This window comes from Giraffa tippelskirchi, chromosome 7 (genome assembly GCF_054371585.1).
Source record: "Giraffa tippelskirchi isolate mGirTip1 chromosome 7, T2T-mGirTip1v1.2.pri, whole genome shotgun sequence".
NCBI classification, from domain to species: Eukaryota; Metazoa; Chordata; class Mammalia; order Artiodactyla; family Giraffidae; genus Giraffa; species Giraffa tippelskirchi.
In genome coordinates this window covers 78,722,072-78,749,210 of record NC_137281.1, presented here as the reverse complement: position 1 = coordinate 78,749,210, position 27,139 = coordinate 78,722,072, and the positions used below count along the sequence as shown (strand labels likewise).

The 27,139-nt window shown below is 39.9% G+C and overlaps 1 protein-coding gene across 4 annotated transcripts in view; it reads left to right on the top strand.

Annotated features, from left to right (window-relative positions):
- The first annotated feature begins 10,722 nt into the window (after positions 1-10,722).
- Positions 10,723-27,139, top strand: part of CLPX (caseinolytic mitochondrial matrix peptidase chaperone subunit X) — a 39,166-nt gene continuing 22,749 nt past the window's right edge. For all 4 annotated transcript variants that reach the window (XR_014060504.1, XR_014060505.1, XM_081513759.1 and 1 more), the window contains exons 1-4: positions 10,723-11,050; positions 17,486-17,646; positions 19,278-19,395; positions 24,097-24,251. Coding sequence is in view for 2 of the 4 variants with exons in the window: in XM_081513759.1 (XP_081369885.1) it covers positions 10,972-11,050; positions 17,486-17,646; positions 19,278-19,395; positions 24,097-24,251 (513 nt within the window). In the remaining 2 variants the exon portion in view is untranslated. The remainder of the gene's footprint in view (positions 11,051-17,485; positions 17,647-19,277; positions 19,396-24,096; positions 24,252-27,139) is intronic.

The following is a 27,139-nucleotide window of genomic DNA, read 5'->3' as shown; positions in this document are numbered from 1 at the left end:
TCTCTGCATCTATGAGACAGTCTTCTTATGGAGTTCATGCATCCACTTTTCTGTTTCCTCCTTTTTGTCAGGTTTCCTCCATTTTTGTCAGGCTCTTGAGAACCCTTTGACGGTGGTTAATATGCCTGCTTCTAGCACCGCTCCCTTTTCTAATTTACTCACCCACTTATGGTCATAAGGCTCCATATAATCAAATCAACATTTAAAATGAGTAAATAAGGACTTCCCTGGTGGTCCAGTGGCTAAGACTCTGCGCTTCCAATTCAGGGGGCCTAGGTTCAATCCCTGATCAGGGAACTAGATGCCATAGGGTGCAACTAAAAGATCCTGTGTGCTGCAACTAAAATCTGGTGCAGCCAAAGAAATAAATATTTTTCTAAAAAAAGATGAGTAAATAGGCACAGAATGTGATTCTAAAGGCCTGAGTATGAGCAAAATACATGAACTTTGAATTGCCAACATTGCAACATTTATTCTGTTGGCTAAGACGCTTTCTCTCATTTTCTCTTTCTGACTTACTTACCAACAGGTACATATTTTACACACACAGCCCAATGGGTGCTTGCAAGTAATTTGTTGTTGTTGTTAAGTCACCCAGTTGTGTCTGACTCTTTGCGATCCCATGAACTGCAGCACACCAGGCCTTCCTGTCTCTCACCATCTCCTGGACTTTGCCCAAGTTCATGTTCACTGCATCAGTGATGCCGTCCAGCCATCTCATCCTCTGACACCCTCTTCTCCTTCTGCCCTCAATCTTTCCCTGCATCATGGACTTTTCCAATGAGTATCTATTCGCATCAGATGACCAAAATATAAATGATTACAACTGTTACTGAAACATAAATACCTCTTATTGTCTAATAATATGGCTAAGGCAAATTAACTGCCAATTGTAAAGGACTTCTAAACTAAGGGTCTGTATTCTCTTCTCTTTCATCTTTCTTCTTCAAATTTGCATTTGAAATCAAGCAAGCTCCTTATACTGCTAAGGTATAGTGGAATAGGGTGAGATCATCAACAAGCTGAAGCATAACTAAAAAGGAACTTTTTATAGGCATAAAAGGAAAGACTTGTACAGTAAAAAATTATTTATTAAGCACCTACTGTGTACTATCACTCAGAATCATTTATTCACATTAACCCTAGGGAGTCAGGAGCATCCCAACTTATAGTTGCAAAAAAACAGGCTTATGAAGTAACTTGCTGGAAGTCACACAGCTGGTTAATGACCCAGCTAGGAGCCACACACCATTCCTCCTACCCCTGACATCTGTGCTCTTTAGAAAATACTAAACAAGCCTTGCTAGCACTGTCTTCAAGATTTAGTATAACAAAAGTTCCAATGGATTAGCTTTAAAACTCTTTAAAACTCTTTTCCCTCCACTCTCTACTCCATGGATTCAAAGAGGGAAGGCATGGTGAGCTAGTGCCATCTGCTGACCATCTCCCTCAACATCAGGATGAAGGACAGTCCTTGGGGTGGGGGGAACATTGTGCTATCTTAGGTTACGACCAGACCCCAAGGACAGGCACAGGAGGATGGTGAACATCTTCCTGTAGAATCCTTGGTCTCCCTACAATGCCAAGGCTGAACAGTGATTCACTGAGAGAGAAAGTGGTAGTAATTAGAGGGAGAAAGTAGTAGTAATTAGTGGTGGTAAATTAGAGGCCTTGAGAAGTAAAGGCACACACTTCCACCACCACAGTGAAAACACACCTTATTCATTTTTGCAAATAAACCTTAGCATTTCCTGATTCTAGTATTCTAGCAACAAAAATAGATCCCTGAGCCCCACTCCAGAGTATTTTATCAAAACCATTAGGAAAAGGGCCTAGCTGTATTTTAACAAACACTCCAGGTCATTCTTAAGAGAAGGAAGGATGGGGGTAGGGGTGGTCACTACCTCAATAAAACGACAGCATTTTAGTCCCTGATATGAGATGTTGCTGGATAAAGAGTGAAGACTCTGTGAATCTCTAAAATCTTACCAGCTTTTGGAAGAAGATATAGGGAAGTAATGTAAACAATAGTGGAGATTAGGGTGCAAATCCTGGTTGTGCATTGGCAAGTCACTTAAACTCTCCGTGTCTTGATTTTCTCAGCTGCAAAACCAGAATGCAGATAACAATACCTTACTGGGTTGCTGTGAGAATCTGATGAGAAAGTAGATGTAAAAGCACTTTGTAAAGTTCTATATAACGTTCTTAGTATTACTTTGCAGAGAAGGAAATGGCAACCCACTCCAGTGTTCTTGCCTGGAGAATCCCAGGGATGGAGGAGCCTGGTGGGCTGCCGTCTATGGGGTCGCACAGAGTCGGACACGACTGAAGCGACCCAGCAGCAGCAGCAGCAGCAGCAGCAGCAGCAGCAGCAGTATTACTTTGAGTCTCATACTACTTACAGACGTGAGCCTTTTTTTGTTTTGTCTTTATCTTTTAAAATATACATTTTGAGTTTCTGTTATTGCCTGGCAGGATCAATGTCTGCTGGTCTGAAGGACTGGTGTTCAGCTATGAAAAAAGAAATGTCATTATTCAGAAGATACAGTGATTCTCAAATGAATGATGACTCTCTGAGAGGCTGTATGAGAATCTATGGTAGAGGAGAAGAGTTTTTCTGTTTATAAAAAGGAGCCTTGGGCTAAAAAAGAAAAGACTGAAAACACAGTTTTAAAATCAGCAGACTTGGGCTCTATTTCTCTCTTTGTCTCTGACTCAGTATGTGCCCTTTGTCAAATCCCTGTTTTTTCACAGGCCTGTTTCCTCATCTGAAAATCCAGTGCTAGATTGGATGACTCTGACTCTAACCTGTAAAATATTTTTCACTTAGCAAGTCACAGTGTTCACAATCCTGTGAGGTGGAATCAAGTATAAAAGGAAAAGTTAATGTAAAGTGGAGACATAAAATATTATGTGCCTTTAGTTATGTAGTTCACAAAAGGTAAATAACTCAAGAAGTCAACTCAAGTGAAACTATTTGAGCTGGAAAATAGCATTTGACTTTCTTCTTTTTTTTTTCAGCTTCAGCAAAATTTTAATATTTCACTGCATATTTTAGACTATTATTTGCAATCATTATAGCCCAAGACAAATAAATCTCCCTTTCCCAAGTCTCCTACAGCTTTCCTATTCAAGTGTCCTTCACTATCCTCTTTCACATTTTGGAACAACCTAGATACTTTAAGTACAAAATGAATCTTTTCCCATTAATAAACAAGAACACAGCCATTCATTGGAGAAGGCAATGGCACCCCACTCCACTACTCTTGCCTGGAAAATCCCATGGATGGAGGAGCCTGGTAGGCTGCAGTCCGTGGGGTCGTTAAGAGTCAGACACGACTAAGCGACTTCACTTTCACTTTTCACTTTCACGCATTGGAGAAGGAAATGACAACACAGTGTTCTTGCCTGGAGAATCCCAGAGACGGCGGAGCCTGGTGGGCTGCCGTCTATGGGGTCGCACAGAGTCGGACACGACTGAAGCGACTTAGCAGCAGCAGCAGCAGCAGCCATTCATTACTTTGTATTTGACTGTCTTTTTAAAGCAACATAAGCCTATCAGAAAAGTGCTGAAAGTTGATATGATATGAAAGTATTTTGTTCCAAAGAGCTGATAAGACCACAAGTACTTGCCATCACTTTCCTGACAGAAGATCTGTATTACCACAGGGAAAATCTCAAATGACTCTGTGCCTCCAAATCCAGAGTTGGGAGGGTAGCCTGATAGAAACTTGACCAGAGGATACCTGGAAAGTACCAAGTGAGAGAGAAGGGTCCTACTATGGATCTAGAGCCCCTCTGCTCTTTCTCATGGCTCTGCTCCATCTCATGGCTACCTAGTCACACCCTGGAGCAAAGACATTGTCCCAACCTGAAACTCACACAGGTTGGGACAATGTCCTTGCTCCAGGGTGTGACTAGGAACAGACTCTTGGAACACTTGGGACAGACTCCTTTAACTCTTGGAATACTTGAAACAGACTCCTTTATCATATAGTCAAGTGGTTCCTTTCAGGTTTGAACCCTTTCTAGCACAGATGATACTTTGTTTAAACTCAACATTCCTCTGTGCTCAAGTACCAAATGGAAGTCTTGGTATATTCTCATGTATGCTACTGCTACTGCTACTGCTAAGTCACCTCAGTCGTGTCCGACTCTGTGCGACCCCATTGATGGCAGCCCACCAGGCTCCACCATCCCTGGGATTCTCCAGGCAAGAACACTGGAGTGGGTTGCCATTTCCTTCTCCAATGCATGAAAGTGAAAAGTGAAAGTGAAGTTGCTCAGTCGTGTCCGACTCTTAACGACCCCATGGACTGCAGCCTACCAGGCTCCTCCATCCGTGGGATTTTCCAGGCAAGAGTGTATAAGTTTCCCAATTTGAATAATGGCTCAGATGGAAAAGCATCCACCTGCAATGCAGGAAACCTGGGTTCAATCCCTGGGTTGGGAAGATCCCCTGGAGAAGGGAACGGCTACCCACTCCAGTATTCTGGCCTGGAGAATTCCATGGATGGAGAAGCCTGGCGGGCAGGCTGTAGTCCATGGGGTTACAAAGAGTCAGACAGGACTGAGTGACTTTCACTTCACTTCATAAGATTTATACCATCAAAGAACCTAACACAAAGTTCATATCCCAATCCAGGGAGTGGATTTGTTGAGGGCTGATCCTAAAAATCCTGGTACACTGTGACCCACAGAGCATAGTTTGGGGGTGATGTATCGAAACTACCAAATAAATGTGGCCTGTGTGATGAAACCATTACCAGTCTGATGCCAAAGCCACATGACCTTTGCTCACATTTGAGAAAAAGTTAAACTAAGTTGTATACAGTTCTGCTTGTTTTGTACTTTCTGGGACAAAGTCTACTCTGTTAATTTCTAAGAATTCCTTCTGGGATACTCAATTAGTTGGATCAACCATAGTATAAATTGTAGAATTTGTATCTATTAACAACTTTATTGTCAGTTATAATTTGCTCTGATTTTATGTCATGTTTTCTGAAGACACCATCCCAGCTTTCTGCCAAGCTAAAGAAGTTAGAAGATAACTACTTAATCAAGTATTTACTGAATTTATACTGTATATTCAGCCCATGTATACAATGAAATACTTGCCTTCAAAGACTCATAGTACAGTTGGGAATACAGGCTAAGTACACAAAACATCAGCCCATAAATAAAATCAAATACTCAGCTATTCTGAGAATGATAGAAGAATACATTACAAAACAGGACTTTATTTCTATGATGAAGAATGTCACCACCTTCAGCTGAAGAAGCTGAAGTTGAATGGTTCTATAAAGATCTACAAGATCTATGAAGATCTTCTAGAACTAACACCCCAAAAAGATGTCCTTTTCATTATAGGGGACTGGAATGCAAAAGTAGGAAGTCAAGAGATACTTGGAGGAATAGACAAATTTGGCCTTGGAGTACAAAACAAAGCAGGGCAAAGGCTAACAGAGTTTTGGCAAGAGAACACACTGGTCATAGCAAACACCCTCTTCCAACAACACAAGAGAAGACTCTACACATGGACATCACCAGATGGTCAATACTGAAATCTGATTGATTATATTCTTTGCAGCAAAAGATGGAGAAGCTCTATACAGTCAGCAAAAACAAGACTGGGAGCTGACTGTGGCTCAGATCATGAACTCCTTATTGCAAAATTCAGACTTAAATTGCAGAAAGTAGGGAAAACCACTAGACGATTGAGAAATGACCTAAATCTAACCCCTTATGATTATACAGTGGAAGTGACAAATAGATTCCAGGGATTAGATCTGATAGACAGAGTCTCTGCCTAGAGAATTATGGACAGAGGTTCATGACATTGTACAGGAGGCAGGGATCAAGACAATCCCCAAGAAAAAAGAAATGAAAAAAAGCAAAATGGTTGTCTGAGGAGGCCTTACAAATAGCTGAGAAAAGAAGAGAAGCTAAAGGCAAAGGAGAAAAGGAAAGATATACCCATTTGAACGCAGAGTTCCAAAGAATAGCAAGGAGAGATAAGAAAGCCTTCCTCAGTGATCAATGCAAAAAAAATAGAGGAAAACAATAGGATGAGAAAGACTAGAGATGTCTTCAAGAAAATTAGAGATACCAAGGGACCATTTCATGCAAAGATGGACACAATAAAGGAAAGAAATGGTATAGACCTAACAGAAGCAGAAGACATCAAAAAGAGGTGGCAAGAATATACACAAGAACTATACAAAAAAGATCTTCATGACCCAGATAACCATGATGGTGTGATCACTCACCTAGAGCCAGACAACCTGGAATATGAAGTCTAGTGGGCCTCTGGAAGCATCACTACGAACAAAGCTAGTGGAGGCGATGGAGTTCCAGTTGAGCTATTTCAAATCCTAAAAGATGATGCTGTGAAAGTGCAGTACTCAATATGCCAGCAAATTTGGAAAATTCAGCAGTGGCCATGGGACTGGAAAAGGCCAGTTTTCATTCCAATCCCAAAGAAAGGCAATGCCAAAGAATGTTCAAAGTACTGCTCAATTGCACTCATCTCACATGCTAGCAAAATAATACTAAAAATTCTCCAAGCCAGGTTTCAACACTACACGAACCATGAACTTCCAGATGCTCAAGCTGGATTTAGAAAAGGCAGAGGAACTAGGGATCAAATTGTCAACATCCGCTGGATCATCGAAAAAGCGAGAGAGTTCCAGAAAAATATCTACTTCTGCTTTATTGACTATGCCAAAGTCTTTGACTGTGTGGATCACAACAAAATGTGGAAAATTCTTAGAGATGGGAATACCAGATCACCTGACCTGCCTCCTGAGAAATTTGTATAGAGGTCAGGAAGCAGCAGTTAGAACTGGACATGGAACAACAGACTGGTTCCAAATTGGGAAAGGAGTATGTCAAGGCTGTATACTGTCATCCTGCTCACTTAACTTATATGCAGAGTACATCATGAGAAATGCCAGGCTGGATGAAGCACAAGCTGGAATCAGGATCGCCGGGAGAAATATCAATAACCTCAGATATGCAGATGATACCACCCTTATGGCAGAAAGTGAAGAAGAACTAAAGAGCCTCTTGATGAATGTGAAAGAGGAGAGTGAAAAAGTTGGCTTAAAACTCAACATTCAGAATACTAAGATCATGGCATCCAGTCCCATCACTTCATGGGAAATAGATGGGGAAACGGTGGAAACAGTGACTGACTTTACCTTTCTGGGCTCCAAAATCACTGCAGATGGTGACTGCAGCCATGAAATTCAAAGACTCTTGCTCCTTGGAAGAAAGGCTATGACCAACCTAGACAGCATATTAAAAAGCAGAGACATTACTTTGCCGACAAAAGTTCATCTAGTCAAAGCTATGGTTTTTCCCGTAGTCATGTATGGATATGAGAGTTGGACTATAAAGAAAGCTGAGCACCGAAGAATTGATGCTTTTGAGCTGTGGTGTTGGAGAAGACTCTTGAGAGTCCCTTGGACTGCAAGGAGACCCAACCAGTCAATCTTAAGGGAAATCAGTCCTGAATATTCATTGGAAGGACTGATGCTGACGCTGAAACTGCAATACTCTGGCCACCTGATGCAAAGAACTGACTCATTGGAAAAGACCCTGATGCTGGGAAAGACTGAAGGTGGGAGGAGAAGGGGATGATAGAGGATGAGATGGTTGGATGGCATCACTGAATTGATGGACATGAGTTTGAGTAAGCTCCAGGAGTTGATGATGAACAGGGAAGCCCGGCGTGCTTCAGTCAATGGGGTCGCAAAGAGTCAGACACTACTGAGTCACTGAACTGAACTGAACTATGTCCTCATAGCAATGTCACATATTTTTGTTTACTTACCATCTTATTTTTCCCCGCTAGAAGCTTCATGAAACTTTTTTGTTTTGTTCAGTGCAGTTTCCTCAGTGACTGGCATGTAACTGGTGCTCAATAAATACTTGCTGACTGAATAAGTCAAGTTCTTAGAACAGACAGAGAAAGGGAAGTTTTCGTAGGGTGCCCCCAGATGAGACCTGGCCTAACTAATGCTTTTATTCATCTTGCTTTATAGCAATCTATAAATTTTAGCAAACAACTTCTTTATATAATAATAAGAAAATGTGTATATAATCAAAATAGAAGGTAGAGTGGAATGAAAGGAATTTAAATTGGGTGTTAAAGACTCCAGGAGACCTACTTAGCTTACTGCTAAAAGAAGTTTGTCCTAGAATCAGTGGTTTTCAAACATTGTTTTAAAGCAGAATAACTGTATTTTCAAGCAAAACCTCAATAAATCAAACAGTTATTAAAGCAGAGCTGCTCTGATTGAGTTCGGCAGTGGCTTGAAGGAGGATTTGGGAAGTTCCACTCTCTTAGTCCCCTCATACCCACAAAGAGCTTTGGCTTCTGAGGGAATTCTAGAAACACAGTTTGAAAACACTGGGATGAAGGAACTTTAGAGTCTATGCTCTCTGAAAATTCTATTCATGAAGGCAGCTGAGTTAAGACCTGGGCTCCCTTTTGGTCTCTGTCACTTCAAGCTGAAGGAGTACTAGGAGTTAACACCCAGAGAGATAAAAATCACATGTGGCCTGGGCCAAGGCCAATGCCCCTTCTCACGGCCAGACTTGGGAAACTGTAAGTCACCTTTCTCTGATCCAAGACTGATGATGGTTAAATAACTTTGACTCTGGCTTGCGTGTCGTCCTCCCCCTACCCTCTCCTTTCCCTCCCTCCTCCCCCAGCTCAGAACTGAAGATATCCAAGCTGACTTGGCAATTTCTGCAGGTTTTGGAGTTGATCAGAATCTTATATACAAAGTAGTCTGGTGCCCACCCGGATGGGAAAAAGAGTCTGATTCATTTGTCACCATCCTGCACCTTGTCAGCTAGCTGGTTGATTTGCTTTAGATATCCAGAGAGGAAGCAGCCATACACACGCAGGGGTGGAAGGGTAACAGAAGAGAGCTGAATGAAGTAACTATTTACCAAAGTGTGCTCAGCTTTAAGGGGACAGACAGAGGATTGTAAAGAACCCCAGGACTAGCAACGGCTGGAAGTTATCACCACTCAGTTCAGTTCAGTTCAGTTGCTCAGTAGTGTCCAACTCTTTGCAACCCCATGAACCACAGCATGCCAGGCCTCTCTGTCCATCACCAACTGCTGAAGTCCACCCAAACCCATGTCCATTGAGTCGGTGATGCCATCCAACCATCTCATCCTTTGTTTTCCCCTTCTCCTCCTGCCCTCAATCGTTCTCAGTATCAGGGTCTTTTCAAATGAGTCAGCTCTTTGAATCAGGTGGCCAAAGTATTGGAGTTTCAGCTTCAACATCAGTCCTTCCAATGAACACCCAGGACTGATCTCCTTTAGGATGGACTGGTTGGATCTCCTTGCAGTCCAAGGGACTCTCAAGAGTCTTCTCCAACACCACAGTTCAAAAGCATCAATTCTTTGGCGCTCAGCTTTCATTATAGTCTAACTCTCACATCCATACATGACTGCTGGAAAAACCATAGCCTTGACTAGACGGACCTTTGTTGACAAAGTAATGTCTCTGCTTTTCAATATGCTGTCTAGGTTGGCCATAACCTTCCTTCCCAGGAGTAAGCATCTTTTAATTTCATGGCTGCAATCACCATCTACAGTGATTTTGGAGCCCCCCAAAATAAAGTCAGCCACTGTTTCCCCATCTATTTGCCATGAAGTGATGGGACCGGATGCCATGATCTTAGTTTTCTGAATGTTGAGCTTTAAGCCAACTTTTTCACTCTCCTCTTTCACTTTCATCAAGAGGCTCTTTAGTTCTTCTTCACTTTCTGCCATGAGAGTGGTGTCATCTGCATATCTGCTGCTCCTGCTGCTGAGTCGCTTCAGTAGTATCTGACTTTGCGCGACCCTACAGACAGCAGCCCACCAGGCTCCCCCGTCCCTGGGATTCTCCAGGCAAGAACACTGGAGTGGGTTGCCATTGCCTTCTCCCTGCATATCTGAGGTTATTGATATTTCTCCCGGCAATCTTGATTTCAGCTTGTGCTTCCTCCAGCCCAGCGTTTCTCATGATGTACTCTGCATATAAGTTAAATAACCAGGGTGACAATATACAGCCTTGACGTACTCCTTTTCCTATTTGGAACCAGTCTGTTGTTTCATGTCCAGTTCTAACTGTTGCTTCCTGACCTGCATACAAGTTTCTCAAGAGGCAGGTCAGGTGGTCTGGTATTCCTATCTCTTTCAGAATTTTCCACACCTATCATCACTAGGCTTGAAAAAACAAGGAAAGAGAGCTGTCATCCAACAGTTGCTTGAGAGCTTGTTAAAAAATACCACCACTTCCGTGTTCCTAAGGATAAGGATATGGAAAAACCGGAAGAAGGAACTTATCGACTCTTACTGAATCGGCGGCTTTCAAGACTTCTCGAGGGCGGCCAAGCCACCAGTCTCACTTAGACCTTCCCAGCCAAGAGTCGAAAACTATGTTTACTGCGACGAGTTGGGACTACAACTCCCAGCATGCATCTCTCCGCTTCTATCGCAAACTTTTCAACTCGGGAGACTTCCCAAAGAATTGTTTGTCGGGACTTGTAGTTCCCCAGTTCGGGTCGGCCGTCTGCCGTAGGAGCCTGCTCATTGGAGCCCAGGTCACCGCCCCTTTCCCCTCGCCGTACGTCGGTGTCCCGCGCACGCAGGCGCGGCGCGTGCCTGCGCCTCTCCCGAGTCCTAGGGCGCAGGCGCGCGCACGCTCCCGGGGCCCGGTGGGCGGGGAGGGGGGGAGCTGGGGTACGAGGAGGGGGAGAGGGGGTTAGGTGTCTATTGATTAGACGGCAGTGGGGCACGAAACGAGCGGATGTCCTGGTGCCAAGCGGGTTAACGCTGCATTGGGCCTAGAGCGGGCAAGAGAGTCCGAAGCTAAGGCAGCGAACCTTGCAAGGAAGAGTCGGCCGCTGAGACCCAGACGGCCGCTGGGGGCGAAGCCCCGGCCTAGGCCCCGCTGAGATGTCGGGCTGCGGAGCTTGTACTTGCGGCGCGGCGGCCGCGCGAATCTTTAGCTCATCGCTTGTCTCCGCTCAAAGAGGTAACGAAGTAAAGCCCTTGATCCAGGAGTGTCCTGGGGGGCGGTAGAAACTCCGGGAGGGCAAGAGACCGCCCCCACCACTCGGTGCTTCTCCTGGCAACCCCCCCCCCCGCTTCCGTGGCATGGAACTCTGCCAACCTCTGGAGCAGCTGTTTCTCACATTTAGGGTGAACATATGTGCTCCCCAACCCGCTGGCTTTCAGGCCTTTGGGGCTAGAATGTGGCCGCTTCGCAGAAACCCTGAAAGCGAGGGACAGATTGCTCCGTTTGTTAGAAAGTGTCCCCAGACCCGACTCAGAGCTCCTCCGGGGACTGCCGGCTGCTCTGATTGCGGCCCCTCTTCCGGAGCCCGGCCGGGTTCCCCCTGGCCTGTCGCGGGCGGCGGGAAGGGCTCGGATGAAGGGCTGCCACCGTTGGGGTCCCCTGGGGCCTCGGGGCGCCGACCCGGCCGTCCCGGGCGCAGGCCGCGCGAGGCCCGGGGTGTCACAGGCATTGTGCGGCCGCTCGCGCCGGGACGTAAACCCGACTCGTGCTGTTTCTGGGCGGCCGCGGGAAAGCGTCTGAGGAGGTGCCAGTTCGCTCAGCACTTGTTTTGGAAATACTTGGGTGTCTTAGCAGTCGTTTGCCGGGTTTCCTAACTTGACAGTCGCAAATAGTTTTTGAAGGGTGGCGCTTGTTTACCTCTCCTTTCTGTTTATCAGGAGCTGCGAAGGGATGGTACCCTAGCCAAGAGATTCCGGAAAAGAAACCATTTTTCTCTTCCCTAAATCTCTGAATAGCTGACGACAGGCTAGATCCTGTTTTAATCACTAAGTTCTAGGCAAATTCGTTTTGTTTTGGATTATCAGCTTGTGATCTCAGGGCGGAGGGGGAAAGCCCCCTGTTCCTAATATTTAGCGTCATTGTAAAATCCTTACAGTTTACTGAATGTTTATTTTCTGACAGTTTATTTCACACAGTGGTTAAATGAGGTTGTGTGGGCAGAAGCATTTTCTAAAATGGTACGTAAATATAAAGGAGTGAATTTAGTCCCCAGACGCTGTTAAACCTGAACAAGTAGACATCCATATTCTGGGAATTTTGAGTTGCAAACACTTGAAAGTGACAGATAGTTAAATTCATTTATCTGACACAGTTGTTGACAGCCTCCTGTGTGCCAAGCCCTGTTTTGGTGCTGGAGATGCAGGGGGGAATAAGTCCTCACCTTCAAGTTTAGAGAACTAGACAAACACTGGGCCTGTATGAAATATGTGGGTGTTCTCCTTGGGTAGGGAAGGCTCCTTTTGACAAAAATCTTCATTTCTATCAATTGTCTCTGAAAACTAAATGATAGGAAGTGTGCAGTTGTTTATTTTTCTTTTCAAAACAACAGCAAATTTAAAAATTAAATTTAGTAAAGCGACTATACTCCAATAAAAATTAATTAAAAAATTAAATCTATCCTTAGGTAAGTAAAAAATTAATGGCTTATTTAGGAATTATCTGTTTGTTTCTCAGTTAATACAGGTTTACTAGAGCTTTTCAGAAATACCAAACCATAGCTTTTACTGTAAAGGAGTAAATCAAACTTAAAATGTGAGATATTACCCAATATCATCATAGAATTTAATATTTTTATGTGACAGTGAAACATCAAATGGTTTTCACATGGATTTGAGACTTTCCCAAGGCTTAATTACATAAAATGTTTCTTTTCCATGGTAGAAACTCTATACATAAGTCTACAAAAATATAATTTTTTTTAAAGCCTGAAAAACCTCCAAGAAGGTTATTTTTATTTAGAATTCCTGGAAAGAGGAAGAGAGTGAAAGATAGAAAAATTAGAGTTGAACTTTAAGTAGTGTATTATTCTTATAATTAGAGTTAAGAATTTCAGCCATATAATTAAACAAATAATTTCATCAATAGAGTCTTCTAACAGGAAATTGTGCAGTGATTTAAGAATAAAAGGGGAGATGTCATAACTCCTCTGAAGTACAAAATGCTATTCTCTGTTTCTGTTGCTTTATCTGTCATGTTATACTTTAAAACTTTTAAATGGTAGTTTGAAAAATTACTTGATAAATTGTCATACTAGGCACTGAATCTGTTTTCTTTTCCTGTTGGGCTATATGTATCCAATGTAATGTTTTCTTCACTGTTCTCTTTGAATATGAAATGTATATTAAAGTAAAAATTAAATTTTTTGCTCAAATTGCTGGTGTTTTCAGTATATTGGTGTATGTCTTCTTAAAATGTACTTTGCATATATAACAGTCAGTTTGCATTCTAAGTATGTGCATTCAAAAATGTTTGATTCCATTTAAAAATTCCTCAGTGACAATACTTGGTCTGAATTTGGTTGTGAGAGTTGTGTGATTCTGTATAACTCCCTTGATTTCTGGATGCTTTCTGTTCTTATGTATTGAAAGGGTGTCATCTCATAAGGGTGTAAATGAAGATTTGAAGATGCTCAAACTTGTTGGTTAGCATCCATAATTCTCATGATGGTTACATAATGTGCCTAACTTAATAGTTTTTAGCTAGATTTTAGTTCCCTCCCTCTCTTGTGATGGAGAAGGAAATGGCAACCCACTCCAGTATTCTTGCCTGGAGAATCCTAGGGACGGCGGAGCCTGGTGAGCTGCTGTCCATGGGGTCGCACAGGGTCGGACACGACTGAAGCGACCTAGCAGCAGCTCTCTTGTGATTAAATCCAATACAAATTAAATAAGACAAAATAAGTGATAGAGCATCTTTATTTCTGGAATTACACACTATTTCCTAATCAATTCTCTTTTCTTGGCATGTTCACCTTCAGACCAGTAGACTAGTAGCTTTAGTGAAAACCTGTCAAACATTTTTAAACTTGAGGAAAACTATTATAGGAGTCATGTTATTTTTCTTTATTAATAAGTATTCAGAATTCCTGAAGTAATAACTTGGACATAAAGTAAAAAGTTGAGATTATTAAAAGCAGTAAGTACTAAATTGCAAGCACTGTGAGTGTTTGTTGAATTTTGTTTCCAATTTGTGTTAGGGGTCAGGTGTTTAAGAGAGTATCCAACTTGATTTGCCATTTCATAAGTTGTTAAACACTTAAATATGTCATCACAAATAGCTAGTTTTAAACTAGCTAGTTCTTGCACTCTGTTTCTAAAATGCAAATTAAAGATCAGTTTATCTTTTAAGTTGAATCATTGGTGTATTTTTGGAGAATGCTTAGTTTAAGATTTAATATAGGAAGTTAAGTATTTAGAAATTGAATAAAATATTCCGTTGTTAAAAGCCCTAAAATCATTATACCTTATTCTAGTATATATTTTTTAAAAAACTGCTCTGAAACTCAAAGCTTTATCTTTATGACAGAAGTTTGTAAGTGGTTTAACTTTTAACTGTCTTTTGTCATTACTGCCAAGTAGTCTTTTGAAATATACTTCACATAAATACTTTCCCTTGTTTGGCTTTTAGGTATTCTTCACCTGGGTTCACAGGCTTCCAAAAGGCCCAGGGATAAATTTCAGAGGTTCTTTGAACTATATTTTCACTAGTCTCTGAGTGAAATGTAGCATTTCCTTCAGTTATAAATATAGGCAAGAAACCATAGTAGTATTAGCAATACCTGTGGAATTGTCACCAGTCAAAATCACAGATGTTTTCGTTTCACATTACATTGCTGATAGCCCAAAATACTGTTTACACTTTTCACTACTTTGAAATCATGGTTATTTTAAAAGCTGTTAGATCTTGTTTAATTTTGTTAAGAAGTATATTTTTAAAATATATTAATAACTACTTCAGGATGATTGGGTTCCTATATAGTTTATTCTGTACATTTAAAAATGTTCTGAATAGGCTTCACCAGCGTGCCAGAGGACAGAAAAAAGGGTTAAAAATTCCTAATTGGCTTGCTGCAGTGCTTTCTGTGAAGATGTTAGATGATTGCTGAATGACTGGTCATTTACATTGTTTTGTACAGTGGTTTTAAAAAGTGTGGTCCTCAAACCAGCAGCATCGGCATCATCTGGGAACTTGTTAGAAATGCATTCTTGGGTCCCACCTCATACCCTCTCAGTCAGAACTAGGGAAGATGCCCTCCAATCTGTGGTTTAACAAGCCCTCCATGTGATTCTAATGCATGCCCAAGTTTGGGAACCAGTGGTTTAGTGTTTATAGCATCATGTTGGTGTGGCCCTTAGATTATAGAATGTTAAAACAGCACTTCAGTACCATACTATCAGGGCCAGCAAAGAAACTCTTAAATTTAGAAGTCTAAATGACATGAACATGTTTTTTAAATTGTATTTTCTGTGGTGACTGTGTAGTTTGGTTTCATATGTTACCTCATAAGTTATTTAAAGTGAAGGACTTATTTTTCTTTCTACTCAAGTAGATTTTAAAAGAATCATGTTCATAATTTTTATTTCTCTTAAATTCCCAAAGATAATTTCCTTTCAGCTTATTTTCTAATAGTATTAGATATTATACATTGTTAAATACTATTTTAAAAGATATAAGTGGAAAATAATACACTATATGTGAAACTTCAAGTATAAATTTTGTTCTAAACAACTGAGTACAAATATAACATCCAAGAACAAATATAAAAGTTGTTATAATTGTAGTTTTCTTTGTGAATACATCATAAAAGTTAAAAAATTACACTTGTTCTGGAAGGGGAAAACATGTACACCCATAGTGGATTCATGTCAATGTATGGCAAAACAAATACAATATTGTAAAGTTAACAAATACAAAATAAACTAATTAAAAAAAATTACACTTGTTACATAGATTATAGTAGATTATTGTATTGTGCTGTCTTTCATTTAACGGATGTTCTCAGGCACACACAGAATAGAACACTGAACTCCCAAATACAGATCACCCAGCCCCAAGGTACATTCAGCTTTCTGCATTCTTGATTTCATCTATCCCTCTCCCCTATAACTTTGTCTAAACTTGCCTTTTATAGGGACGTAGTCTTTAGCCTAAATTTCATAAACTGTATCTCTTTCTAACAAGAGTCAGTTCAGTTCAGTCACTCAGTTGTGTCTGATTCTTTCTGACCCCATGGACTGCAGCATGCCAGGCGTCCCTGTCCATCACCAACTCCCAGAGTTTACTCAAACTCATGTCCATTGAGTCATCACCAACTCAGTGGCATCACCAACGAGAGAGTAATGGCTAACATAATTTACTGCAAAACATGGAAATGTTACACTTGAGAAAATTTGAAATGTCTTGAAAATGTTACTTATAAGGAATGCATCAATTTTTTTTCCCCTCAATATTCAAGCTTAATAGTGTTAAGCAAAATTTTACACTTTTTGGGTTAGGGACTGGGATGTCATAATCCTTTTTGGTGTTCTTTGTGAATTTAATGAAAAATTTTTTCCTATTATTTGTATCTTTGCTGAGTAGTTTGGTGGGTTCATTTTTGTTTTTTATGGAACTGGAGATGGCCTACGGTGATAAGTTATTCAGTGTAAAACGAGTTGGAAAATGGGAGGGAGTTGTTAATAAAACAGTTACATAACTAACTAAGCAATTGTTTTTGAATTGTTTTAACTACATAATTGTAAACCAGTTTTTGCATTTGAATACAATATATACGTATGTATCTGTTAAAAAGCCCTAACAGGTATAGAAATTAAATCCTGAGTTGTGAATTGTGCAGGGAATAAAATGAGGGAGGCAAAATCAGTTTCTTAATTTTATCTAAGTGTTCACCACCACCACTGCCACCACCACCACCACCACCACCACCACCACCACCACCACCGGCCTTGCCCCCAGTGGTTGTTTAATCATCTCCTAATAGCAGTCTGGTAACTGCTGGGAAACTTGCTTCATGGCAAATGTACATTGTTAGCTTTTGCAAGATTCTAAGTAGCTCTAGGTTATTGAGGTCTGTGGAATTTTGTTTAACTTATGACCATTCAATTTTCTTGTGTAGGGAGCAGTCTTTTAAAGACCAACTTGGGAAATACTGCCTCACAGTATGGAGTATGGCTCTTTTGCCATTGACGATAATTTATTTGGGGGTTTATTTTGTATTTATATGCAGAGAAGCAGGAGTCAGCAAACAAAGATCCCATAGGACAGATCCAGACACCTATTTGTTTACATTTTGTTTGTTCTTGTTGGTAGATATAAGACATATAACAATATGGAACATAAATGCCCTTGTTCCCCTACAAGTGAGGCAAGTGTTGAACTACTTATCTCTCACACTTTGAAAGGGTCATTAATTGTTATATCTGGTCTGTCTTCACTTCCAAAGCACAGGTCTGGCCAGTTTTTGAGGATGGTGTCACCAGTTTGTACCATTGCTGTGAAAACTGTAACTTTTTCAACTTCCTTAATGCTTAAGGGATTTTTGTTTCCAGGGGATTTACTGAAGGCTTGTTAATACTTGATGTGTGGACTAAATAAATTTCACTGTATTTTCAGGTATTTCTTGTAGTCGTATTCATATACTGGTTTTAGGAAGGCTTGGGACCTTTGAAACTCAGCTTCTACGAAGAGCTCCTTTTAGAGCTTTTACAGAAACACCAGCATACTTTGCCTCAAGAGATGGGATAAGTAAAGATGGCTCTGGAGATGGAAATAAGGTATTTTATCTTTATTGACATCTGTATACATATTTGAATTCCCTCATTTAAGCAAATACAATAGTACTCTGTATTTCATTGGTTATATGTTTTCGTTGTTGTTTGGTTGCTGAGTTGTATCCTACTCCCTGTGACCCCATGGACTGTAGCCCACCAGGTGACTCTTCCCTGGATTTTCCAGGCAAGAATATTGGAGTGAGTTGCCATTCCCTTCTCCAGGGGATCTGCCCGACCCAGGGATCAAACCTGTGTCTCCTGCATTGCAGGCAGATTGTTTACTGCTGTGTCAGCAGGGAAGCCCATATTTTCTGTAGGAAATATAAAATGATATGAAGAATTTTATGTATTTTTATTTTGTGTATCAGCCTGAACCATAAAATTATTTGATAAGCATTTCGTTGGTAAGCAGTAATTAAAATTTCTAACACCCCAACACAGTAAAGAAGCTTCATTAAATAATTTATGTCGTCAGTCTGATGGTTGGTTGGATTAAGAAGAGCCATCCTTTTCTGCTTCTACACAGCTCTTAAATCTCATGATAATATAAACCTTACTTCATCCTCTGCCTAAAAATCTTGGATATCTGTATGACTTAATGGTGGGCTACTCTGTAGCTCATTTGAAAAGACCCTGATGCTGGGCAAGATTGAAGGTGGGAGGAGAATGGGACAACAGAGGATGAGATGGTTGGATGGCATCACTGACTCAGTGGACATGAGTTTGAGTAAACTTCAGGAGTTGGTGATGGACAGGGAGGCCTGGTGTGCTGCGGTTCATGGGGTCACAGAGTCGGACACGACTGAGCGACTAAACTGAACTGAACTCTGTAGCTAGGAAGTAGATGATTGGTAACTTTATTAGGTCAGTGAATAATCATGTTTTTTATTATGCAAATTTGACTAACACTTGAGTTATTAATATGTGTGAGACCAAATGCTAGGTGTTTTCATATACACACTTAATCCTAACAATGCCCCTCTAAAGTAGGTGAAATTTTCTCCCCCGCCTTTTTTCTAGAGATGACAGAAGTTAGATTTAAGAAAGTTGAGTCAGTACTTGTCATGGTAATAACTCTCAATTCAATTTCATAGTAAGTTTTTTAGTTACTAGTGATTTTTTTCCCCTCTAGTATTTACTGCCGGAGAAGGCAATGGCACCCCACTCCAGTACTCTTGGCTGGAAAATCCCATGGACGGAGAAGCCTGGTAGGCTATAGTCCATGGGGTTGCTAAGAGTCGGACACGACTGAGCGACTTCACTTTCACTTTTCCCTTTCATGCACTGGAGAAGGAAATGGCAACCCACTCCAGTATTCTTGCCTGGAGAATCCCAGGGACGGCAGAGCCTGATGGGCTGCTGTCTGTGGGGTCGCACAGAGACGGACCCGACTGAAGAAACTTAGCAGCAGCAGCAGCAGTATTTACTGTCATTGAAAAAAAGCTAATTATTATACAGGCTGGATCATACCATGTAAAGAAGGGAAACAGTAAATATATGTTTTTACTAAAACTGTTTTTTTTGTAAGATTAATTGCAAACAATATAAACATAAATTTAAATACAAACTTAAGTTACATGGTGGTTGCCTGAAAGTAATAATTGACACTTTTTCGTTTCTTGCACAAACATTAGAAATCAGCAAGTGAGGGAAGCAGTAAGAAATCAGGCTCTGGGAATTCTGGGAAAGGTGGAAACCAGCTTCGCTGTCCTAAATGTGGTGACTTATGCACACACGTAGAGACCTTCGTGTGTAAGTATTACTTCTGTTCTTTTTCCCTGCCCTTTGTGTAAATCATTAATTGCACAGAAATATATACATTATACCTTATATACATCAGAATTATTTTTTTCCTGAACTTAACAATAGTCTCTCTTATAGTTACCAGATACTAAAAATCTCCTGGACTAGTAATACTTTGAACTATTATGGTATAAGATAATTTAAGAAAACTCTTTCCTTCCTTGTTTTGCTTGTGTGTGTTAGTTGCTCAGTCGTGTCCAACTCTTTGCAATGCTGTGGACTGTAGCCCACTAGGTTCCTTTGTCCATGGAATTCTTCAGATAAGAATACTGGAGTGGGTTGCCATTCCCTTCTCCAGGGGATCTTCCTGACCCAGGCATTGAACCTGGGTCTACTGCATTGCAGGTGAATTCTTTACCATCTGAGCCACCTGGCAATTTTAATTGATGAACAATTCTTAATAGTTAAGCTGTGTTCAGACGAGCCCTGAGAGGCAGGCTATATGCTTAGGAATGGAGTGGCTGGGTGAGATGGTAACTGTTTAGCTTTTTAAGGGACTGCTGTAGATGTTGCTAACAAGGTATAAGGGCTTCCCTGGTAGCTCAGCTGGTAAAGGGTCTGCCTGCAATGTGGGAGACCCCAGTTCTATTCCTGGGTCAGGAAGATCCCCTGGAGAGGGGATAGGCTACCCACTTCTGTATCCTTCGGCTTCCCTGGTTGTTCAGATGGAAAAGAATCGGCTTGCAATATGGGAGACTGGGGTTTTATCCCTGTGTTGCAAAGATCCGCTGGAGAAGGGAATGGCAACCCACTCCAGTATTCTTACCTGGAGAACCTCCATGGACAGAGGAGCCTGGGCTACAGTCTGTGTGGTCACAAAGAGTTGGACATGACTGAGCTACTAAGCATAGTACAGCATGTAGATGTTGTACCATTTTACAACCCCACTAACAAGATAGGTATAAGGGTTCTAATTTCTTTACATCCTCAACATTTGTGTCTTTTTTTTTTATTATAGCCATCATAGGAATAGAAAGTGGTATTAATATCTCATCATGGTTGTGATCTACATTTCCCTAATGACTAGATGTTAAATATCTTTTCATGTGCTTATTGACCATTTGTATGTCTTCTTTGGAGAAGACTAAACTTTCTGTCCATTTTTAGGTTGGGTTATCTTTTTCTTTTTTTTTGTGTGTGGGAGTTATCTGTTTATTGGTGAGGTGGAAGAGTTCTTTATTCTGAATGCTGGGCCCTTATCTAGATTCGTGATTTGCAAATATTTTTCTTATCCTATGGGTAGTTCTTTATTTTTAAATGCTGTATAGGAGTCAGGTAACTTTTACTATAAAGACCAAACAGTAAATATTTTAGACTTTATGGGCCATATGGTCTCTGTTGTGACTTTTCTCCTTTGTTACTGTGCAAGAGCAACCATAGACAGTGTCAAGGAGTGAAATCGGCTGTGTTCCAATAAAGTTTTGTGTATGACACTGAAATTTGAATTTCATTAACTTTCATTGTCATTTTTTAAAATGTAAAAGCTGTTCTTAGCTCATTGATCTTCCTGTACATATTTCATCTCACAAATATGTTTATAGTGATTTTTATATTTTCTTATAGTGGTATTACTGTTGCTTGACTGACTTTATTGAAATAAAATACCATTTCTGTTGGTCCCATTATAAGTATTTAGAAAATCATCAGAAATTAAAATAATATCTGATTGTTGATTATAAGGATATATATTAATTTTTTCTTTGCCCTTTTAAAAAATAACTTTATGAATAGTGTCCCTAGTTTTATTTAAGGTAAGGCTTTAGTTGTGGGGTTTTTTATTTTGGGCTTTTCTTGGGATTTTTAAAAAAATTTCTTTCTTATTTAACTTAAGGGGGAAATTGAGGTATAATTTATATACAGAAAAGGAAAGAAAATGCATGGATTCTAAATGTACAGTGTGATGGATGTACATACCAGTATTCGCAGCACTCCAGAAGGCTCCCTCATGTTCTTTCCCAGTCACTAACCTCTCTTCCCCCAATGCAACCACTACCTTGACCTTCATCACTGGAGATTGGTTTTGCCTGTTTTTGTACTTCATTTAAACAGAGTCATACTGCATGTTCTCTTGCTTTTGGATGGAGCTTTTAGTTTTTATTTTTATGTATATAATACTTTTTGAAGGCTTACTGTAATTATGTGTCTCATAGAGTGAGGATAAACTTTTATGCAGTGGTTGGAGATTTTATGTTTGACTCTGAAACTTTTTCAGAATTATGAAGAACTTTCATTTAAACAAATATACTGAAAAAGTTTTTACTAAGGTAGTCTTTCTTCTGTTGTTGGTATACTATACAAGCATGTTTATTGGCATCAGTATTCTGTTTGTGAAGGAACATAGAATACCTGTAGTAATCATTTCAAGTAAAGAGGTCTATTTATCCCCTGAAAATTTAACAAAATCAGATTTTGCCCCTTGTTTTTAGGAATAAAAAGTATGCATTGCAATGCTTGTTTACTTGTTTTTCTGAAATAGCATTTTGATAAGTAGAACTTGGATATATGTTGAACATGTTTCAGTGTAAAACAGTATTGCAAATATTCAGGTAGAATTTAAGCACCCTTAAAGAAGCATGAGGAATAAGCAAAGAGGAATGTTTTTGTTGGTGTTTCTCTTTCCCTTTGACCTAATTTCTTCAGAGAAATATTTTGTTCTTGTGTTCTCAGGCCAGATTTTCCAGTGACACAGCCTGAACTAGATTAGAGGCTTCCCTGCCCTTTAATCCTTGCCCTGTTTACTACCATCAGTAACAATTATAAACTGGTGCCTGGTCATAAGATAAAGCCACTATCTTTTCCATTGATGGGAATTGGTGATAATGAATTTTGACTTGTGTTAATCAAAAGTACTTGAAATAGCTTGATCTTTTTCTTTAGGGAAGCCTTACTAGGTGATTGATGAATGGAATACCCAAGTGATCCCTCATCTAGTTTAAAATTTGTGGCTAGAATTTGTCCAGAATGTATATTTTTGATTGGCTTTTTGTTTAAGAGCAGACATGTAATAATTGGTTGAATTAATAATTTATTTTTTAAATATGGAATTGTCTTTTTTTTAATGTGGACAATTTATAAAGTCTTTTGAATTTGTTACAATATTGCTTCTGTTTTATGTTTTGGTTTTTTTGGCCATTCAGTATGTGGAATCTTAGCTCCCTGACCAGGAATAGAACCCGCACCCACTGCATTGAAAGGCGAAGTCTTAACCACTGTACTGCCAGGGAAGTCCATGTCTATTTTTTTTGAACTTCGATTATTTTGTGAAGATTGAGGTGTGCTTGCCAGTGCAGTTTTTTTGTAATCTGTGGATAGGTAGTTATAATATTCCCAAAGGACAGAGATTCCCATAGTTTTAAAAATCATTTTTCTTTGCCTTTTTACCTGTTTAGTTAGGTTACACAAAAGTAACACAAAAATATATTACTAGACCTACCAACATGTAACTAATTCTTGTGTATATTTTGCTCTGAATCTGTTAATATTCTGTATGGGATTCTCTACCATGCTGCTTTCTGAGGTCCTTGGTTACCATTAGTGGAATTAGGCTTGGAGAAGATTAAGAATATGTTCCTGTATCCAAGAGAAAAGAGAAAATCACTTTTGTTTTAAACACAAGATATCTATAGCTGATGCCTTGGAATTGAGAAACCTATTTCATCTTCACTTTTAACTGCCCTGCCCTGTTTCCAAAAGTTGTATGATTATATTTTGTTAGTTTCTCAGTGGTTTTTTTTTTTTAATATTTATTTATTTGACTGTGTTGGGTCTTAGTTGCAGCATATGGGATCTATGTTGCATCATATGGGATCTTGCATTGTTCACGGACTCTCCAGTTGTGGTAGATGGGCTTAGTTTCTCCATGACATGCGGGATCTTACTTCCCTGACCAGGGATTGAGCCTGTGTCCCCTGCATTGCAAGGCAGATTCTTAACCCCTGGACTATCAGGGAAGTCCCAGTTTCTTAATGGTTTTTAGGTCAAAGAAATAGGAATTAGTGGAATAAAGATAATAAGAAAGGTATAAAATAATTTTATATATTTACCAAGTCAAGGTCTTAAAAATGCTCACAGGTTTGAAAAGAACCTTAAAATATATATATATTTTACATTTTTAGGGATTAAAATGGATTTTTCTCTTTCAACTTTTGTGTTTGTAATTTTTTGTGGTAAAATGTTAATTTTATTACAGATTAATTTATTTGTACTTTACTTTTTTCCCACAGTTTATTCATTCTAGTATTTGAATAAAATAACTACTTAATGTAGTGGTAGTTTTTAAAATTAACTTTAGGGAATTCCCTGGTAATGGTTAGATGACACCCCGCTTTCACTGCCAAGGGCCTGGGTTCAGTCCTTTGCTGGGGAACTAAGATCTTGCCCCAAAAGAAAAACCCAAAACTTTAGTGAATGGAGAAGTCAAAAGAATTTCAACTAATCTTTTCTCTAGATAAAATCTGTCACACCTAGCTGAAATGAATAGAATGTAGTTTATTGAACTCACATTTATCATCTATTTTAGGTACAAATTAGGCTGGCTGTTGTGGCTAGTGGAGTGAACTACAAGCTTTTCGTCAAGTACGTAGGTTTCAATTTTCAATGAGTCTTTAAAGTTAAATAGTATTTGAATTATTTTTCTCTGTCCTTTTACAGCATCCACCCGCTTTGTGAAGTGTGAAAAATGTCATCATTTTTTTGTTGTGTTATCAGAAGCAGACTCAAAAAAAAGCATAATTAAAGAACCTGAATCAGCAGCAGAAGCTGTAAAATTGGCATTCCAACAGAAACCGCCTCCTCCCCCCAAGAAGGTATAAGTCCTCGCTCAGTGTTATAAACATTTTATCTTGAAAGCATTTCATTGCTCCCCTCTCTCTAGTTTATATTGAATCTTAATACTAGTATCTAAACAAGTTTTGTAAGTTCTTTATAATACAGGCTGTGTTTGGCTAAATTGTTACTGATATTTGATGCTTGAAATTTAAGTATGGGGTCCATTGCTGTTTTCCCATGATCACTGTATTCATAGCAATGAAATACAGCTGATGATTATTCAGTTCAGTTCAGTTGCTCAGTCGTGTGTGACTCTTTGAAACCCCATGAACTACAGCATGCCAGGCCTCCCTGTCCATCACCAACTCCTGGGGTTTACCCAAACTCGTGTCCATTGAGTCGGTGACACCATCCAACCATCTCATCTTCTGTTGTCCCCTTCTCCTCCTGCCCTCAATCTTTCCCAGCATCAGGGTCTTTTCCAATGAGTCAGTTCTTCACATCATGTGGCCAAAGTATTGGAGTTTCAGCTTCAGCATCAGTCCTTCCAATGAATATTCAGGACTGATTTCCCTTGAGATTGACTGGTTGGATCTCCTTGCAGTCCAAGGGACTCTCAAGAGTCTTCTCCAATACCACAGTTCAAAAGCATCAATTCTTCAGCACTCAGCTTTCTTCACAGTCCAACTCTCACATCCACACATGACCACTGGAAAAACCATAGCCTTGACTAGACAGACCTTTGTTGACAAAGTAATGTCTCTGCTTTTCAATATGCTGTCTAGGTTGGTCATAACTTTCCTTCCAAGGAGTAAGCGTCTTTTAATTTCATGGCTGCAGTCACCGTTTGCAGTGATTTTGGAGCCCAGAAAAATAAAGTCAGCCACTGTTTCCACTGTTTCCCCATCTATTTGCCATGAAGTGATGGGACCGGATGCCATGATCTTAGTTTTCTGAATGTTGAGCTTTAAGCCAATTTTTTGACTCTCCTCTTTCACTTTCATCAAGAGGCTCTTCAGTTCTTCTTCACTTTCTGCCATAAGGGTGGTGTCATCTTCATATCTGATGTTAATACTAAGTTAATCTAAAATGATATCCTTAAAATAGAACAGCTAGGGATTTGTTTTTGTTAGTTTGGGTCCCTAAATAACAGCAGCCTACAGTTTTTCCCTCTTAAATTAATCTACTTTATTAGAGGTAAAACAGCCTCAGGCTAACAAATGAAGCAAGTATTTTTTTCATGACCAATTTGCCAGGGTACTCCTATATAACATTGTGACTTTTGTGGCGTTGGCTCTTTCTTGAAGTCTCAGGTGGGTGGTGATTTAGCCATGTGAGACACAGCAGAGTATAGCACCAGCTTCATTGGGTACTTGGTGTGTGCTTTCTGGTGCTTGTTATGTACTTTCTGGGCTGTGTTATTATCTCTGGCCATGTCTTAGGTGGTGTTTGCACACTTGTTATTTCTCACCCTCTGCTTTCTTTGACTGTTTAGATACCAGTGCATTTGTTTCTGCAAATGTGCTAAATCGTGGGTGTAATTCGTGAGGAATGATAATTTTTAAAAACCATAACAACATATATATGGTCAACCGTTATAGAATTTGTTATGTAAAAATAAATAAAGTAATGGAAAATATAGCTGTTAAGCTTTATGTTCCTCACTAATTTGTGTAGACTTCAGAATCTGAGTCAGAGTTCTAGAGAATAAAGTTCTAAAAAATAACTGTTTTCAGGAGTTGGTGAATATTAGCAGTTAACTTCTGTTAACTAAAAGCTGAAAGAATTTACCCTAGGTGCTAAGCCATTGGCAATAACCAAATTTCATATAGAGCTTTAGTTTCTACCAAGAATAAGAGTTTTAGATTGCCATTTAGATAAATGCATAGCTTTAAAGTTAATATCGGAGAAAAAGCTAAATGTTTGTGAGTATTAAAGCACATTGATACAGGTGGTATAATGATTTTTGAGCATATAATGCCTATTTTATTCTTAAAAATTCTTAAAGAGATAGGAATGCCAGACCACCTTACCTGCCTCCTGAGAAATCTGTATGCAGGTCAAGAAGCAACAGTTAGAACTGGACATGGAACAATAGACTGGTTCCAAATAGGAAAAGGAGTACGTCAAGGCTGTATATTGTCACCTGCTTATTTAACTTATATGCAGAGTACGTCATGTGAAATGCCGAGCTGGATGAAGCAAAAGCTGGAATCAAGATTGACGGGAGAAATATCAATAACCTCAGATACGCGGATGACACCACCCTTATGGCAGAAAGTGAAGAAGAACTAAAGAGCCTCTTGATGAAAGTGAAAGAGGAGAGTGAAAAAGCTGGCTTAAAACTCAGCATTCAAAAAACTAAGATCATGGCATCTGGTCCCATCACTTCCTGGCAAATAGATGCAGAGACAGTGACAGACTTTATTTTCTTGGGCTCCAAAATCACTGCAAACGGTGACTGCAGCCATGAAATTAAAAGACACTTGCTCTTTGGAAGAAAAGCTATGAGCAACCTAGATAGCATATTAAAAAGCAGAGAATTACTTTGCCGACAAAAGTCCGTCTAGTCAGAGCTATGGTTTTTCCAGTAGTCATGTGTGGATATGAGAGTTGGACTATAAAGAAAGCTGAGCACTGAAGAATTGATGCTTTTGAACTGTGGTGTTGGAGAAGACTCTTGAGAGTCCCTTGGACTGCAAGGAGATCCAACCAGTCAATCTTAACGGAAATCAGTCCTGGGTGTTCACTGGAAGGACTGATGCTGAAGCTGAAACTCCAATACTTTGGCCACCTGATGCGAAGAGTTGACTCATTAGAAAAGACCCTGATGCTGGGAAAGATTGAGGGCAGGAGGAGAAGGGGACAACAGAGGATGAGATGGTTGGATGGTATCACCCACTCGACGGACATGAGTTTGAGCAAG